General features: G+C 42.0%; 1 protein-coding gene across 1 annotated transcript; it reads right to left on the bottom strand.

The window, feature by feature from the left end:
- Positions 1-11,494: 11,494 nt before the first annotated feature.
- Positions 11,495-12,252, bottom strand: LOC111899445 (uncharacterized). Its single transcript, XM_023895301.1, has 3 exons — positions 12,186-12,252; positions 11,881-12,116; positions 11,495-11,776 (listed from the first exon to the last, which is right to left on the bottom strand). Exons 1-3 carry the CDS (start codon positions 12,250-12,252, stop codon positions 11,495-11,497), a joined length of 585 nt encoding a protein of 194 aa, XP_023751069.1.
- Positions 12,253-19,623: the final 7,371 nt, after the last annotated feature.

The raw sequence follows: 19,623 nt of genomic DNA, 5'->3' as shown, positions 1-19,623 counted from the left end.
CAATGCGTTTTATAACACCGATTTACTGATGCGTTTTCGCATTATCAATGTACAACCAATTAACAAATAACAAACCATATATCTAGGTTTTAAGACTATATGATATTATCGTCTTGCGATCACCCTTTTATATCTTATTCCATAAGGTGATTCCAGCAAGCGCGGGTTTGTTCCAATGCTCAAAACTAGTTCATAAGCACTCATGAATGTTGCAGCAACCCTTTGCTATGTCTATTAGACATTCTACACATCAATTCATGACAATCTTCATTCATATCTACTTCCAACATATGAACGATTGTGGACAATTTGAACAATTCTATTATTCTTAATAATTTCAATTATTCTGGAAGTCAAAACATGCAAAGAGAAACAATAGTTAAACGATTAACATAAGATAGTAACATTACTTATAAATAAAACTCCTTTATTTAATCATCAAATGTTAATTACATTTATCTATTATACGTTTCTAATACTATCTAATCTATGCTAATATCATTCTTCAGCCCAATGCTCCTAGCATGCTGCAAGTGCTTAACCCTACTCAGTCCCTTCGTAAGCGGATCTGCTGGGTTATCTTCTGATGATATCCTCTTCACTACGAGTTGTCCTTCTTCTACACGATGTTTGATGAAGTGATATTTTCTGTCGATATGTCTTGATCTACCATGATCCCTCGGTTCCTTGGTTAAGGCAACCGCACCTTCGTTATCACAGAAAATCTCCATGGGCTCCTTTATGGCAGGTACGACTCCAAGATCACCGATGAAGTTCTTTAGCCATATCGCCTCCTTCGACGCTTCGCTCGCTGCAATGTACTCTGATTCGCATGTTGAATCAGCTACGGTTTCTTGCTTGGAACTCTTCCATGTCACTGCTCCTCCATTTAGGGTAAAAACCCAGCCCGACTGCGAACGGTAGTTGTCCCTGTCGGTCTGAAAGCTGGCGTCACTATACCCTTGCACCTTCAAGTCATCACTCCCTCCGAGGACTAAGAACCATTCCTTTGTCTTCCGAAGGTACTTAAGGATATTCTTCACCGCAATCCAATGTGCTTTGCCAGCATTCCCTTGATATCTGCTAACCATGCTCAAAGCGAAGGCTACATCAGGGCGAGTACAAGTCATAGCGTACATGATTGAGCCAACTGCGGAAGCGTATGGTACTCGGCTCATTTCTGCTATCTCAGCTTCGGTACTCGGACTTTGAGTCTTACTCAACTTGGCATTACTTTGTATTGGTAATTCTCCTTTCTTTGAGTTTTCCATACTAAAACGTTTCAGTACCTTCTCCAAGTAAGTGTTCTGACTAAGTCCAATTAGTCTCTTACTTCTTTCTCTCACTATCCTTAATCCCAAAATGTAAGAAGCTTCTCCGAGGTCCTTCATAGCGAAGCACTTCCCGAGCCAGGACTTAACTTCCTGCAGAGTCGGGATGTCGTTTCCTATGAGCAATATGTCATCGACATATAGAACGAGAAAGCTTACTATACTCCCACTGGCTTTGACATATACACAAGACTCGTCTTCGCTTCGTACAAATCCAAACTCTTTGACTTTCTCATCGAAGCAAAGATTCCATCTGCGAGACGCTTGCTTAAGTCCATAAATGGACTTCTCAAGCTTACACACTCTATTCGGATGCTTCGGATCCACAAACCCCTCGGGTTGAGCCATGTAAACATCCTCAGCCAACTTCCCATTAAGAAAAGCGGTCTTGACATCCATTTGCCAAATCTCATAATCATGAAATGCGGCAATAGCTAGCATCACTCTAATAGATTTAATCTTCGCAACTGGTGAGAAGGTCTCATCATAGTCAACTCCAGGAGTTTGAGTAAAGCCCTTCGCAACCAATCGCGCTTTATGTGTGCACGCTTCCATCCACGTCGGTCTTCTTCTTGAAGATCCATTTGCACCCAACGGTCTTACGTCCGGGCACATAATCAACCAAATTCCAAACTTGGTTATCATACATGGATTGGATCTCGCTATCCATTGCCTTTTTCCATTTCGCAGACTCCGGGCCTGCCATGGCTTCCTTATAGCTATTAGGTTCATCAAGATTTATTAGTGTACCATCACTAATATACGTGTCCCCTTCGGTAGTAATATGAAAACCATAAAACTGGGGTAGAACTCTAACTCTATCGGAACGTCTAAGAGGTAAGGACTCGTCAATTGGTTCAATCGGAGTTTCCTCCTCGGGTTGAGTGCCAGTGGTAGAGGTTCCTTCATCTATCGACTCTTGAATCTCTTCAAGCTCGATTTGCCTCCCACTGTCTCCTTGGCTTATGAGTTCTCGCTCTCGGAAAACTCCTCTCCTCGCAACGAAGACCACATTGTCCTTCGGTCTATAGAAGAGATATCCAAAGGATGTCTGCGGGTAGCCGATGAAAATACATCGCTCACTTCTAGGTTCAAGCTTGTCGTGAGTATCTCGTCTTACGAAAGCCTCGCAACCCCAAACCTTGATATGTGTCAACGAGGGAGCTTTTCCTGTCCACATCTCGTGAGGTGTTTTGGCAACCTTCTTGGTAGGGACTCGGTTAAGGATATGGGCGGCAGTCTCTAAGGCATACCCCCAAAAAGAAATAGGTAGTGAAGCACGACTCATCATAGAGCGAACCATATCCAATAAGGTTCGATTACGCCTTTCTGCCACACCATTCAACTGCGGTGTCCTAGGAGGCGTCAATTGCGAAACTATTCCACACTCCTTGAGATAATCGTGGAATTCAAGACTTAGGTACTCTCCTCCTCGATCGGATCGAAGCATCTTGATTTTCCTGCCCAATTGATTCTCCACTTCATTCTTGAACTCTTTGAACTTTTCAAAGGTTTCTGACTTTTGCTTGATTAAGTAGATATACCCATATCTACTATAGTCATCGGTAAAAGTCACGTAGAAGCGGTTCCCATCCTTCGTGGTTGATCTAAATGGTCCACATACATCGGTATGTATTAGGTCCAATAGACCCTCGCCCCTTTCACATGTACTCGTGAAGGGTGACTTAGTCATCTTTCCAAGTAAACAAGATTCGCATGTGTCATCTTCCCTAAGGTCGAATGACTCCAACACTCCATCCTTTTGGAGTTGGGCTATGCGTTTCTTGTTGACATGTCCAAGACGACAATGCCACAAGGATGCTTTATCCATACTAGTGGAGGAATCAATATTCAAAACATCATTTCCTAAGTTATCAACAATCATAACGGTTTCATATATTCCATTACATGGTATAGCTTCAAAGTAAAAGACACCATTTAGATAAGCTAAAATAGAACCATTCTCATTATTAAAAGAAAATCTAAATCCTTGTCTATACAAACCATGAAATGAAATGATGTTTCTAGCCATTTCTGGCGAATAGCAACAATTGTTCAAATCTAAAACCAAACTATTCCTAAGCACTAAAGAATACACTCCAATCTTGGTCACAGGCGACGATCTTCTGTTCCCCATGATTAGATTTATCCTTCCTTGCTCCACATCCCTACTTCTTCTTAGTCCCTGCACATTAGAACAAATGTGGTAACCACAACCGGTATCAAGGACCCAAGAAATAGCATGATTAGAATCGTTAGATTTAATTGTGTATATACCTGCGAAAGATGGCTTGATCTTTCCTTCTTTGATTGCTTGCAGGTACTCTGGGCAGCTTCTCTTCCAATGTCCTATCTTGTGGCAGTGGTGGCACTCTGCCTCCTTCGGGTTAGGACAAGGCTTAGCGGGATCAACTTTGGTCCCACTAGAAGAGGCACCATCTCGGGCTTTCGCCTTGCGATAGTTCTTCGATGAAGCTTTCCTCTTCTTTCCCTTTCCTTGACCAATAGCCAAGACAGGAGCAGCGGGCGGATTGGGAGTAGGTGCAACAGACTTGTCCTTGAAGTTGCTCTCAGCGACTCTCAAGAGACCTTGGAGTTTGCTTAGGGTGACCTCCTCTTTGTTCATGTGGTAGGTCATCCTAAATTGGTTGTACATCGGAGGCAAAGAGTGAAGCACCATGTCGATCGCCAAGTCTTCCCCGAAGTCAACATTTAACTTGCGAAGGCGGTCGACATACCTTTGCATCTTTTGCAAGTACACGGTAAGAGATTCTCCATGACCCATCTTCGCGGAAATCATGTTAGTGAAAATCTCATACCGCTCTTGTCTCGCGTTTTGGTGGTACCTTTCCAATAAGTCTTGGTGCATCTCGTACGGGTACATGTCCTCGTAGGACTTTTGGAATTCGGAGTTCATGGTAGCAATCATGATGCAATGTACCTTCGTTGCATCTCGCTCATGAGTTTCAAAGGCGGTGATTTCGGCTGGAGTAGCGATTTCGGTGTTGATTTTCTCGAGCTTCTCATCAAGGACATACTCCTTGTCCTCATAGCGAGCAATGGTGCGAATGTATCTTATCCATTCGCTAAAGTTCGTTCCATCGAAGGTGACCTTTTGGCAAAGGCTCATCAACGTGAAAGAATTAGCAGCAGCGTTGTTTGCGTTCGACATCTATAAAAGGACAAAGATAGATTAGAATATGAATCCCTAATTATCACCCAATAAGAAAAATTAGGGCTAGGATCCAACAATAACATTTACATATTAGAAAAGGGATGTCGTAATCTAACATGCAAATAAATTGAAGGTAAGTGAATGACGATTCACTAATTCTCCATCACAAAAACCTAAACTATTAGTCCTAAGTGTTTTTTGAGAATTCCTAGGTTCGGATGAGATTCATTGAAACTTTTCAATGGCATGTTTAAATCTCGATATGCCCCTCTTGTTTGTGACTGGGATACCGAGGATCACAAAGCGGGTGTGAATAACCATGCAAATTCACATGGTGCCTTCATTGTAACGATCACCTATTCGATGTGCCGGTAAACCACACACGCTCCATCGAACTATGATAAACAATGAATCACCCTTTGCCACCTTCGCTTAGAAACAATTAGTGTGCCGGTAAGCCACACACGCTCCACTAACTTCTTAGCAAGGTGCAAAGTGTAATTTCATGGGATTGCATCAATTCACTTTTCCTAAAGTAACTAAGATTGGGAATTTTTTAAAATATGTGTAGTTACTTTATATTTCTTATTATACTTTTAATGAGAGGATGAGGTTGCCCTATCCTACCCGTTCGGCTAACGACCCTCCACCAATCAAGCAAGCGGTGGGTGTGAGTGTACACCCATTAAGCGCCATTTTATAGGCCGCAACCTTATACCCACCTTATAGATTGGCTTCGTGAATGAGGCCTACTAACGGTAAGACTAGCATTTAGTTATACATATATATATATATATATATATATATATATATATATATATATATATATATATATATATATATATATATTATACTAGTAATATCATATTAGTATAGGGTTGTATTTTAAACCTTTTAAAATCTAGGGTTTTGAAATTTAAGTTGTCTAAATTAAAACTTTTAATCACAAATATAAATTTCAAAACTTGAGGGCAAGTTTTAAACATTTAAAACATGGAGGATCAAATAACAAATAATTCCAATTAATAATTAATATCCTAATTATCTATATTTGATTTATTCAAGATTTCTTTTAAGATAATTACCAAAATAATCAAAATAATTAATTAATTATCATATAAGGAAATTAAATATTTAATTAGTTGATAATTACCTTTGATTAGATCAAGATAACAATTATATTTATCAGAAAAACGAATTAATATTGATCTAATTAGTTTATGGTAAGTTTGGATAAGATAAACACAAAGAAATCCCGAATCTGGCCATTCCTGACGCCTGGACTCGCCGAGTGCACAAGGGGACTCGCCGAGTCAGGCCTACTCGCCGAGTCCACTTTGAGACTCGCCGAGTCCATGACTCAGAAACCTAAAAATCGAATTTTGCAGGTTTGTTTCAGTTAATCAAGCAACAATTTACAGAAAACCAAGCTAGGCTCTGATACCACTGATGGGTTTTAGCCATAAGAACTTTCCTATGTGCGCATGCAAAACCCTAATGCTCGGATCTAGGCTTTCTAATAAACATGCTTTGAATCCAAGACTTCTAATTACTAATTAGGTTAAATAACAACATTGAAATAGATCTAGAACCATACCTTTGAGTTCCTTGTTGATCTTGAGGTCTTGGAGCTTCTAGAGTCACAAATGTCACTCCTCTGATGGCTTACAAACACCAATAGCAAGGAGGATGATTTAGGAGAGAGGAGAGGGGAGGAATTTCGACCAGAGGTTCCTTACTTTAGGTTAGATATCGAATTCCCATGTCATAGGGTCTTTTTATACTTGTAGACTCCTTAAGGGTTACAACCTAAACCCTAATTGGATAATCTTCTCTTAAGGCTATCCAAATCCTTCTTAGATAACTCATATGGACGATTTTAGCTATCCCTAAGCTCTTAGAATCCGTCCACTATATATCTATAAGGATTTATAGTCTAAAGCTTAACTATCAACCAATTGACAGTTTATACCCCTTTATTTAATTAACTTCTTTAAGTCACCAAATTAATTCTAATTAATTCTATGACTTATATTAATCAAATAACAATATATTATTCATTATATTATTCCCATAATATATTAATAATATTTACTCTCTCTTATTAAATCATCCTATCAAGTTGCTATGGTGAAGGCAACCCAAAAGGACCATGCACAACCGGATATAGTTACAGCCTTAGACACTATTCCAACAATCACATCACTACAAGTTCTCTGGTATTATCTCAGCCTTCCTTGATTCGAGTACAGATCCTCTGATTTCAGTAGTATGGGCCCCTACTACCTTCCACATCTATCCGTACTTTCCTCAAGTACTGCCTAGACTCCACCAAGTCCCTTTCACCACTGTTGATTCTCTGCTATTCCCATTCTAGGCTTACCCTAGGGAAAATCTCTAACTCCATCCAAACTGGTCCTCATCTACTGAAGGCCTCCTTGTAATGCCAATTACCCATTACCTGAATACCATCACATGTGATGAGGCTCAGATAATCCTTTGAGTAACAGACTCGTCCCTACAACGGTTAGACTCAGACGAGAGTTGCGCAATAGGGCCAAATCCAGCACTCTGAGATTATTCAACCCTGATCACATGTGACATGACGTATTCGCCTAATGGCTAACTCCCATCACTCAGAGTCCCACAAAGCACAAAGCAAGCAACATTCGGATGCAGGAAAACTACTCAAGCAATTTTGTCCTCATAATGAGAAGCTGAACTAGCATATAGTGCTAAGCTCATACTACCAGGCATAACCTAAACAGGCTATCCTACTACTGTCTACTCAATACTAGCATGCAATTCTCATAAGCTGAAGCACATAAAGCAGGCACATAAGGCATCATTCCTAGATCCTTAGTCCTATTCTAGCATACTGTTCTACTGGAACTGATAAACATAAGATAACTGGTATGGATACTATGGGGAATATCATCCGATCATATCATCTAATAAATATTTCATTTTTGATTAAGTGATTTACAAAACATTTGTAACAAAATATCATCCGATCATATCATCTAATAAAAACATGTCTCGTATCTGAAAACCGAATCGTAAAAACATAATAATGTCAGAGTACAAATCCCATAATAACTCATAGTACGGAAAACAAAGAGTGTGTGTATGATGTGCCGCTACTGCGCCAACTCCTTCCCCTTTGTTGAAGAGGTACCTGAAACCAAAACTGTAAACTGTAAGCACGAAGCTTAGTGAGTTCCCCCATCATACCACATTCCATACCATCACATAGCATACATATTGTCGGGCAATTCTGGGGTACCCGACCTACCCGGTACGGCCATTCTGGGGTGTCGACCTACCCATGCGGCCATTCTGGGGTGCCGTGCTACCCATGCGCCCATTCTGGGGTGTCGTCCTACCCATGTCAAGCCATCTGGGGTGCTAACCTACCCTTCGGTCCTAACAACCGAACTCTACTACTATCACATATAACATATCATGCCAGCATATAACATATCAGCACATATTATCAGACGTATCTAGGGTGTCTGACCTACCCTTCAGTCCTAACAACCGAACTCTACTACTATCACATACAACATATCATTCCAGCATATAACATATCAGGTAGCAGCAAACCTAGATGATATCACAAAGACAATCATCTAATCATACAACTCCTACTGGTGGGTCGGCATTGTGGTCGTAGACCCACCGCTACTGGAAGGTAACTCACCTCGTAGTAGCTGATGATCTGTGCGGGAATCCTCTGACTGCTGCCGCTGCTGCTTCGGAAATCCTCCGGCTATAATTCCCACAAAACGCTTAGTCATACATTGCTAACTGTTCTTAGGGTAAAATGACCATTTTACCCTTGACCAAAACAAAGTCAAAGTCAACTCTAGTGACCTGACTCGTCGAGTTGGCTCGCCAACTCGCCGAGTCCCTATCCTTCCATTTGACCTTATACTCGTCTCTACTCGTCGAGTTAGGTGATGACTCGACGAGTTTTCCTTCTAAATGAACATCGACTGAATCCTCATCCGACTCGCCGAGTTGTATGAACAACTCGTCGAGTTCATCTTCAAGTGATACACAGGTCCTGTCCTTGACTCGCCGAGTTGTATAAACAACTCGTCGAGTTTATCTTCATCCTTAAGAAGTTTGCCTTGGACTTGCCGAGTTTGCTCATGCACTCGCCGAGTCCCATGAACTTCCAGAACAATAGCTTAGTCCAGAACGTTGGGTCACTCTCCGGAACCCCCTTAAAACCTTTCCATACTCAACTGGGTCCTTATGACCCTCAACTGATATGGGACAAAACCTTGGACTCGCCGAGTCCAAGAATTGACTCGTCGAGTTGGTCACAACCACTCACTAAATCTTCGATTTCTGATGTACAACCCTTGATCAAAAGATAGATCTATGCTTCTACAATCGATCTAGCACGTAAAGTTACAACCTTTACGTGCTTGCATGGGACTTTGAGATCAAAAGGTCTTAAACAAGTTCTTTTAATGCATGGGGCCTTCTTTGAGTGCAAGAGCCACTCCTTTCTGCCTTGCAACCCCTCTAAGGACCTAGATCCGAAACACCAACTCCAAACCATGCTTGCAATCGTGTTTGGTGACCAAAATGGCTTAGAAAAGCCCTAAAACTCCACAAAATGGGATCTATCAAAAGAACAACCAAGGTATAGACTTTATACCTTCTGTAGACTACAAATGATGCTCAAACTCAGATCCTTCTCACCTCCTCTTGATCCTCCAAGCTTCTCCTTCCTTCCTAGGGTCACAAAAGCACCAAAATCACTCTAAATGCCTTAGATTGCTTCAATAATGGCTAGGGTTTGCTATGGGGGTCTTTTGGGAGCAAATGGGACGAAGGAGGCCGAGTTAAGGTGTTTAAATAGGGTGCAAACCCTCGGGTTAGGGTTTTTATCCAGACACCCGGGACCCGACTCGTCGAGTCCACAGCTTAAACGCCGCACCTCATCACGCTTCTACTCAGCGAGTTGGTCCTTTAACTCACCGAGTCCAAGGCCAAAATGCAAAAATATAAATAAGAGAATACGTACCAAGAAACAGGTGCTACACTGAACATCGGTTTGTGGATGGAATGTTATGCTGAAATCGAGACGAGTACCCAACTCATCATGGAATCTCTTCTAAAATCTGGAAGTAAACCTAACATCCCTGTCGGAAACCATGGAAACCGGCACCCCGTGCCGCTCCACAATCTCCCTGATGTATACCTCAGCCAATTTTTTTTTGCAGAAATACTCTCTTGAATCAAGATAAAATGCACGTTCTTGGTTAAATGATCCACGATGATCCAAATTGAATCCACTCCGCACATAGTCCGAGGTAACTTTGTGATGAAATCCATGGTAATATCCTCCCATTTAAATACGAGAATCTCCAATGGTTGCATCTTGTTGTGAGGTCGCTGATGCTCGACCTTGACTTTCCTCCAAGTCAAGCACTGCTCCACATACCAAGCCACATCCCGCTTCATGCAGGGCCACCAATAATCATGACGAAGATCCCTATACATCTTTATCGCCCCAGGATGAATCGAGAACCTATACTTTTGCGCCTCCTCCATCAGAACCTGACGCACACTGCCCCAATACGGAATCCAAACCCGTCGATGAAGCGTCAACAACCCATGGCTATCATAATTGAAGGAAGCCATCTGACCCACAATACACTCACTCTTCCAGTGCTCTTCATTCATAGCCTCGACTTGGGACTTACGAATCTTCTCCAACAGTGGAGTAATCATGGTCATCCTTAAACATATATCCCTGATCAGAGACATGACCTCCTTGTGGCTAAGAGCATCAGCCACCACATTGGCCTTCCTCGGGTGGTAAAGGATCTCATAATCATAATCCTTCACCACATCCAACCACCATAACTGTCTCATGTTCATATTTGGATGATCCATCAGATACCTCAGACTCTTGTGATCCATGTAAATAGTACAATGAACCCCATTGAGGTAATGCCGCCAAATCTTGAGGGCAAAAACCACAGCCCCCAGTTCCAAATCATGTGTCGGATAATTCACATCATGAAGCTTTAGTTGCTTCAAAGCGTAAGTGATCATGCGACTCGTCTGCATCAATACTTCCCCCAAACCCGTGATCAATGTGTTGCAAAAAAACCACAAAATCCTCAACACCCTCCGGCAGGGTCAAAATCGATGCCTCACACAACCATTTTCTCAAGGTCTCAAAAGTTGCCTACTGTCAGGCCCCCGGCAAAAATGTAACCGTCTTCTTTGTCAACCGAGTCAAAGGAATAGCTATCTTGGATAAATCCTGGATAAAACTCTGATAATAACCTGCTAGACCAAGGAAACTTCGAATCTTAAATGGAGACCTTGGAATCTCCTACCGCATCACGACCTTGATCTTGGACAGATCGACTAGAATACCATTCTAGTTGACAAGGTGCCCCATAAACTGCACTCTGTGCAACCAGAACTCACACTTGGAGAACTTTGTGAAAAGTCTCTCCCTCCTTAAATTCTCCAGAACCTCCCTCAAGTACTCCTCGTTTTGATCCCGGGTATTGGAATAGACCAATATATCATCAATAAATACAATCACAAACCGATCCAACATTAGCCTGCACACGCGTTTCATGAGATCCATGAATACAGATGGAGCATTGGTGAGCCCAAATGGCATCACCACAAACTCGTAATGACCATAACAAGTCTGAAAAGCTATCTTCTACACATCCTCGTCTCTAACCCTCATATGATGATAACCCGGTCGCAAATCAATCTTAGAAAACCAAGATGCACCCTGAAGCTGGTCAAACAAATCATCAATCCTCAGGAATGGATAACACTTCTTCACAGTTACCTTATATAGCTCCCAGTAGTCAATGCACATATGATAGGACCCATCCTTCTTCTTCACAAAAAAGATCGAAGCTCCCCATGGAGAACTGATCAATCGAATAAATCCCTTGTATAATAGCTCCTGCAGTTGTGTATACAACTCCTATATCTCGGGAGGCGTCAACCGAGATGATGCTTTGGCTATCAGAGCCGCACCTAAAACCAAATAAATCCTGAACTCAACTTTCCTCTCTGGAGGCACCCCAGGAAAATCCTCTGGAAACACATCAGGATAATCCCACACAATTAACACATCGCCCACAGTCGTCGTACCCTTATCCTGGGTATCCATAACATAGGCAACAAACCCAGAACAACCCTGTTGAATATAACACTTGGCCCTCACTGCTAAACACAAATGCGTCCCACACTGAGCTCTATCTCCCTGAACCAATAACTATCCCCCACTTGGGGTTTGAATCCGAACTAACTGCTACTCACAATCGATCACAGTCACATTAGCGCTCAGCCAATCCTACCTACAATAACCTTGTTCCTACGCAAAGGGATGGGAACCAAATCAATCGGATATTGCTTTTTGAATATCCGAAGAATACAACCCCGATGAACCCTCGCAACCTGGACAAGTCGATCATCTGCAATCACAAAATCTAGCTCCCTCGGAGCTCTAGCAAACCTCTTACTAAGCGCAAGCGATACAAAGGATTGGGTAGCCCCAGAATCAAATAATATGAAAGTAGAAATATCGTTCACGAGGAACGATCCTAAAATAAAACAAATAAATATAAGCAATAAGTTCAATATAAATAAAGAGATAAGGAGAAGATACATACCCGTCACCACACCAGGTGTCGCGCTATCCTCTTCGACCGTCAACTGGAAAGCCCTGCTTTTCACCATAGGTGCATCCGGCTAGCCCTGGCGGCCGTCAGTGATCCGAAGAGTCATAGGAGTCGGTGTTGACATCGGCCCTGCAATATCCAAACTCAAATATTAGCCCTTTTGTGGCTCCTCTGATTACAATGAATGCAAATCAGATCAGATCCTGGGGTGGTGGTGGTATCAATATAATCCATGCTATAATGACCCATCTGGTTGCACTTGAAGTAGCCCATACCACCTACCATGCCCGGTCCCTCGTGCACCTCGTCGTACTTCCCACAACGGCTTTGTCCTTACTGGCCTCTCGATCTCGAATCCTGAACTTTGGGCCTTTTGCCCAATCCCCCTAAAACCTGAGCCTAATTTGGCTTCCTCTTCCTTTCCATCTCAATATCAATCTCCCTATCTCGAGTTCCTGTTATCATATCCTCCAGCGTCTTGCAACTGGATCGACTCATAAACTGTTGAATATCACTTCTCAACATCTCGTGGTACCTCGTCTTCTTCATCTCCTCGTCTGCCACATACTACGGAACCAAAAGTGCTATCTCTTGAAATATCACGATGATATCATCTACTATCTCAGTTGTCTGGTGGAGATCCTGAAACTCTCATGCCTAATTCTGCACCTCAATTACTGGTGCAAACTCAGCCTTGAACCTAGTAAAAAAAATCATCCCATGACATGGAGTCAATCACCTCGCCTCCCAACGCATGACCCACCTCCTCTCACCAATCATGTGCCCTGTCATTTAAAAGACATAAAACAAGTCTAACTTTTCCCCCTCGGGGCAACTGCTGGTGCGGAAAGCATTAAACACTTCTACTAACTATCCCCTACACGTTATTAGGTCCTTCTCCCCATAATAGTTTGGTTCCCCACATACCCGGAATTCCCTGAAGGTCAAAGAATGCACTCCTACCAAGGCCACCATCACAGAATGAAAGGAGCTCAAACGCTCATCCAAAATCTCCAGAATGTACTCCTTGGTCGTACATAAGATCACAGGAGTTTGTTCAAGAATGCAACATGTAATGGCAGATGAAATGAGCTCCCTCATTTGGTTGTCCAACCGCCCAACCCCATAACCTGAGCACGAGACCTCCCTAACACCAGAACCGCCAACCAGCCTGCCTCGTAGATTCACCATACTGAAAATAGAGCTATAAACCATCAAAATATATCGAGGGATCACAAACTCTACAACCTCCCTAGTTTCATCCTAACTCTCCTTGACTCTACTATGGATCCTCTACTTCTAGTAGTATGGGCCTATACTGCCTTCCACATTTATCCATACTTTCCTCAAGGATTGCCTTGAATCCACCAAGTCACTTTATATTCATACAATTGATCCTCATCAGGATAAGGCTCCCAACACTAAATCTCTTCCTAGGTTTTCCTAAGGCAAACTCCACACCACTCTCTGTCATCAGCTACAAAAGGATCTCCCGCTAGCTCCCTCTAACTAGCTCACGAATACAATTACATATCACCAAAACCAGATAATCCTTCGAATGAGAGGTTTCACACTACAACGGTTGGACTCATATAAGGGTTGCACAACAGAGTAAAAACCTAACCTTCTAAAATTATCTAGTCTAAGTAATATGTAACTTTACATATTCAAGTACTAGTTAGTTGAAACTAGTGAGAACTCCTAAAAAGAACAAAGCAAGGAAAATTTGAGCATCAAGTAATCAGAACCAAGTATAACCTAATCAAACCATCCTATCACTGACTGATCAGTACTAGCATGAAAGTCTACAAGCTCATACAATAGGCATATAAAGGCATCTCTTTTAGCATTCTATCATGCAGTTATTGAGCAGACCCTTAGCCCTAACTAGCATACGATTCACATATTCACAAATCAAATCAAATCAGATAACATGTATGGGTATCTTTAGAAAACATTGCCATACAACCCAAATTGACCAAAGTATATGTTGTGATATGTCTCCACCTTAGCTCCATCTCTTTGAGGGATGGAAATTAAAGGCCTGAGAATCACAACAAAGGAAACAACATCGTCAGTCGTCGTCTGGGAGGCGATCCCGAAACGAAGCTTCGACGACCAAGTCAATTCGTTTTTTTAGAGAAAGTGAAAAGGGTTAAGTGCATAAGGGTTTTTTTTCTCTTGATCCCTTCTTTTGGGGGAGAAGGGAAATTGTGTACCTGTGGTAGGGGGAACAGATCCCCAACAATATCTTTTACCTTTTCAGCTTTGGCAGGGATAGACGGTCTTTGATTGGTAGATTGTGCTTTGTGAGTGGTCTTTTGCCATTGGTGCAGGTTTTCCAGGAGCAAGGTTCTGATTGCTACACTTGTCGCTCTAAGAGGAGGTTGGTACTAATTTTTCTTGACACTAAATTTGACGCTTGGGTGCCAAGGAATGAATTTGGGAACACGAGAGCAAGGGCGAGAGCGAGGACCCGACGTTAGGTATACGCCCCTCTTTGCCTAAACCGTCCATCAGACTAACAATTCCTCTATGTTTGATGTATACCTAGCGGGATATGTTAACAATTCCCCTAGGCTAGTATATGTCAACATTTGCTCAAGGTAGCTGAGTAGTTCTAGCTTAGATATGGGCATGCGTTTGGTAGGAAGGGTTCATGACGTGTTTTGGATGTAATAGTGTCATTCTGATGAGATACCGTCATTTCGTTTCGTTGCCTCTTTTATCTCTTTTTTTAATATAGGGGCCCTCTATCTTTAGGAATGGTTATACGCTTCCTCTCTCCATAATCCACCATCTCATACTTTTTTTATTGCTTCTCTTTTCTCCCACATTTTTCCTCTCTGATTCTTGATGGCCCTTGTTAAATCTAGAATTGTTCCTACACCCGAGGGGTTCAAGTCTCTTCAATTTCGTTTTGGGTTCATGACTAAGCATGGAGTTCAATTCCCCTCGAAAGGGTCTACGATTTATCAACTGCCAGCGGGGAAGGTCGGTATTCCGGTAGCGGTCTTCGAGGTAGGATTTCGTCTTCATGTTTCTGACTTCTTCGATGAGGTTATATGAGAATATGGTTTCTCTGTTCATGACTTGACCCTAAACGCTATGAAAAAGATAGTTGGCTTTGAGTTAGGGTGTCAAGCGTTAGGTGTGCTTCCCTATATTTAAGCATTCCAGTCTTTCTTCAATTCATCTACCCATTCGGGTTGTTCACACCTTTTCTCAGCGCCATAACACACATTCCTTTATAGTTAACCAGAAAGCGCTTTGGAAGAACAGGAAGGATCAGTGGTTGTAGGTTAACAATGATTTGGTCGAGGCTGGCTATCCCCGTGTGCCCATGGCTTCGGATCGGGTGCCCTAGCTGTCGGGGGTTGGTTTTTTGGTGGCATGCGTGTTAAGAGGGATTTGTTTTGACGGCGAAGATTGGCCAGATTGTGTATTGGCAGCAACCGAAATGAGTGCTACTTGGCGGTCGCATGGAAAGATGGCTCATTTTTATGGACAATGATGGTAAGTGCTACCTACCTTCCTTCCCCCCCCCCCCCCCCAGTTTTTTCCTTTATTTAATTTATATCGAGTTTCTTTTGCTGAAAAGAAAGAGGTTTTGCATTGTTGTCATTGTAGGTAGCAAGAGGCTTTTGTCTCTTGAACAAGGGATACAGGGGGGATTTTAAAGGGGGTCTTAAGTATCACGAAGTCCCTCAAGTGGAGACACTATGGACTCCAACCAAAGTAGGCCCTATTTTTAAGTGTGATGTCCCTCCTATCGAGGCAGGGATTAGGGCTGCTTCTCCGCTAGAATACCCGCGCTATCAATCATAAAATAACATCCAATTAATAATTGGATCTCGGCTCATACTAAGAGTCTAAATTAGATATAGACCTTTTTACCCTTTCCTAAACTTGGCCCAAGGCCAAGGCCCAATCCAATTGTCTAAAAACCTAAATTCCAAAATAATCACCCAAGGCTCTAAATCTGAGGCCCACCAATAACATCAAAAACCCATTATGGCCCAACTTCCTAACTACCCCAAAACCCATATTGGGCCTAATCCAAGGAGGCCCAATTTTATAAAAGATACCCAAAGCTCTAAATGGACCCAAGCACCAAAAAGGCCCATATATAGAAAATTAGGGCCCAACAAGGCGCAAAAGCCCCAAAAACCACATCTCAGATCGTAACCATCCTTGGTCACATTTTGAGAGCTCACTCAATTAAATCCCAACTCATCATGAATCAACATAGTTAACTCAGCCAAGGAAAAGTCAACGGGGATGCCCTCACGTGTGATAAGCCTTCTCTCACATTGTGAGCCCCAAACAGATGACCAAAAATAGGACCAACATTTTTCACGTCGTAAGACCTTGTGTCATCACGTCCTGAGAACGGCCTAATACTAAAAAACCAAATTTTAAGTCCTTAATCCATTAAGCCTTCAATCTTATACCTTTTAGAAGCTAACAAGGACTCCAGAGGCCAATAAAACGATTACTTGATGGACATGCATGCCCTAAGAATGTCCTAAATCCATATTAGGTCAGAATGACAAGAAATGGCCCCAAACTCAACCAAGATTCATAAATTACCACACTCCAGATCCATAAGACTAAATCATAGAGAATGACTCATTGATCCATAAAGTTGCAAACTTTATGGATCCTAAGCATGTAATCCCATAAAAACATGAAAAATGAGCTTAGAACTTAGATCTAGCAATTTGAGCTCATAAAGATTGGATCTTAGATACTTACAATGGTCCAAAATGTGCACAAGATGATGATGGTGAAGCCTTCTTGCTGAACCAACACTCTTGAACCTCTTCATCTTCTTATTCTAAACACTAGGATACTATGGATCCAAAATCACCAATATGGATTAGGTTTAGGGTTTTATGAGTTAGGGAAGGTGGAGGCTGAGAAATGAACCCTAAAACCGATATAATGAGGTTTAAATATGTGGGAAACCCTAAAACTTCATGGTCTTATGTAACACCCCAGTTTTCAAGTATTTTCAAATTCACTTTTATGTTTAAATTCATGTCATTTTGGTCCATGTAATAAAAGGAAGTATCCATGAGAAGACCTAGCGGCAATTTCGTAATTTTGGGGGCAGGAGGTGTACACTAAGCGTACACGAGGGTGCGCTGAGCATACTAGGGCGCACACTAGTTCGTTAGGCATACACTAATGTATGTTGGGCATACTTATGTCTAGAGGAAACCCTAAGTTTTAGTGTTTGAGGGGTATTTAAACATCCTTATGGCTCATTTATCCCCACCTTTTTACCCTCAAAAGCCTTTGAGCCATTCTTGCAAAACCCTAGCCCCTTAGTATGTAATTTGAGCCACAAAGTGTGTTCTTGGAAGTGTTGTAAAACTCGCCGAGTTGGCCGATTACTCCTCCGAGTACTCGCTACTCGGCCCCTTACCGAGGCGAGTTACAAAAACCTGAGTACTCCTCGATCGGCCCCTTACTGAACTGAGCAGTGCTGTAAAATCCATTCGACTCGGTGATTATATTTATTATATACTTAATGATTTATTATTTAACACACACATGTCATTATTACTACATATATATCGTAAATTTTCAGTAATTGTTCACGATATGAGACCATTATGTGCTTTTTAGTTTTTGTGTATTCACATGTATCTAATTTTGTTATATATATATCAATCAACTTAAGACTTTAACTTATGATTTTGACATATATATGTTCCCTAAAAATATTTCTACATGAATTACCGAATCCGAGTACTCCTGAGTACTCGCTACTCAGTAGTCGGCCGAATAGGTACCGAGTAACGAGTTCTACAACCTTGGTTCTTGGTATATTAGATGAAAGAGAAGTTACATCAAGAAGCCTTGAAGTGGAAGCAAGCTTGTGGATCTGGGACCTTTGCCTCTTTGTGAAGCTCCAAAAGGTATAAAGTATATACCTTTACGTTTTGGTTGTTAGATCCCATCTTTAGAAGTTTTATGTTGCTTTTCTTGTCCCAAAGGTCCCGCTCTTTTCATGTTAGGTTATAGACATTTTTAGTTGTCCTTATAGACCCTAGGAAGGGTCCTAAGCTATAAAAATGAGGTCCCAATGGCTGGAATTTTCTCATGCATCATGTAGAGGGTCTTAATGGATTAAGACCTTGTACTAAGGACTTTATGGACATGCAAAGTCATAAAGTTGGAGACTTTATGACTTTAGGGTGCATTTGGACCGTAGATCTGAAATATGGGATTAATTGCTTAAGACATTAAGCACTTAACAAGGATTTAAATTCTGCAAAGTTACACCCCGTTTAGTGGGAGTACGCACCGCGTACTCGGTCAGCCACTGTGACATCCCCATTTTCACGGCCAAAAAAGACCGATTTTGTTTATGCTTTATAAAAATCAGAGTGTAACATCTCGAATTTCAGAAGTATGGCTTAAGGGTTTAAAGTGTAATTTCAAGGAAGGGACTTGACGAGTAGGTACGCTTACTCACCGAGTCGAAGCAGGTTTGAGTCGCGAATTAAGTGACCAACTCGCCGAGTCAGAAGCTGGACTCGACGAGTTGGTGCTGAAATGAGAAAAACCCCAATCTCAGGGTTTGCACCCTATTTAAATGACCTTATGTCCTCTCCTCAGCCCCCTTGTCAGCCAGAAGCTTCTATAATAGATTCCAAAACCCTAATTTGAGTAAGATATGGAATAAAGTGAGCTTGGGGCTTTTTCAAGAGGAAGATTTGGAGGTATCGACCGCTAGGGATCTGGAGGATTCAACTCTGTGGTTGTGAGCATCAGTTGAAGGTAACAATCTGCCACTTTTCCTTTGTTACTTCTAGATCTTTCCTTGGATGATGTTTTGGGGCCATTTTAGCATGTTAAAGAGCCATTTCGAGTTAGAAGTCCAGATCTGAGGTTGCTACTTCAGATCTAGGTTTGTTTTGGTCCAAAACCCCGTAAAATATCAGCCTTTTGTGTGTTGGTGAGGCACGTTGGTCATAAACCCTATCTCTAGGGTGTTTTAAGCCTATAGCTCATTGGTTTCACGTAAAGTTTGCAATTTTACCTGAAGGGTGGGCCCTATAAGAGTAGATCTACAGTTTGGAGCCCCTACATGGCTCGAAAAGCCACTGTATGGATTAAGAACTGAAGCGACTCGGCGAGTCACATGGGTGGACTCGACGAGTTGTATGATGATGGGTAGGAACTCGACGAGTTGGAAGAACAACTCGGCGAGTCTGTTGAAGATTACCTTGGACTCGGCGAGTCAGATCGTAGAACCCCCAACCTCTTTTGGTTAAGCCTTGGATTAGTGAGTAGGTTGGCGACTCAGTGAGTTGGGCAAGATGGGACTCATAGATCGTTGGACTCGGCGAGTCTTGGGGTGACTCGGCGAGTTAAGTGTGTTATGTGAGTTTTCTGGGTAAGGGAACTTGGC

Source organism: Lactuca sativa, chromosome 1, assembly GCF_002870075.4.
Source record: "Lactuca sativa cultivar Salinas chromosome 1, Lsat_Salinas_v11, whole genome shotgun sequence".
NCBI lineage: Eukaryota > Viridiplantae > Streptophyta > Magnoliopsida > Asterales > Asteraceae > Lactuca > Lactuca sativa.
The sequence above is the reverse complement of the archived record's forward strand: the minus strand, read 5'-3'. Positions and strand labels throughout refer to the sequence as shown.

What these genes read in the sequence shown, in the direction of transcription:
- LOC111899445 (XM_023895301.1), bottom strand. Translation starts at nt 12,252, where the DNA reads ATGGTGAAAAGCAGGGCTTTCCAGTTGACGGTCGAAGAGGATAGCGCG. An exon ending in GACACCTGGTGTGGTGACGG is followed by an intron (nt 12,117 to 12,185) that starts GTATGTATCTTC and finishes GTTTTATTTTAG; the next exon opens with GATCGTTCCTCGTGAACGAT. An exon ending in TCCCTTTGCGTAGGAACAAG is followed by an intron (nt 11,777 to 11,880) that starts GTTATTGTAGGT and finishes TTATTGGTTCAG; the next exon opens with GGAGATAGAGCTCAGTGTGG.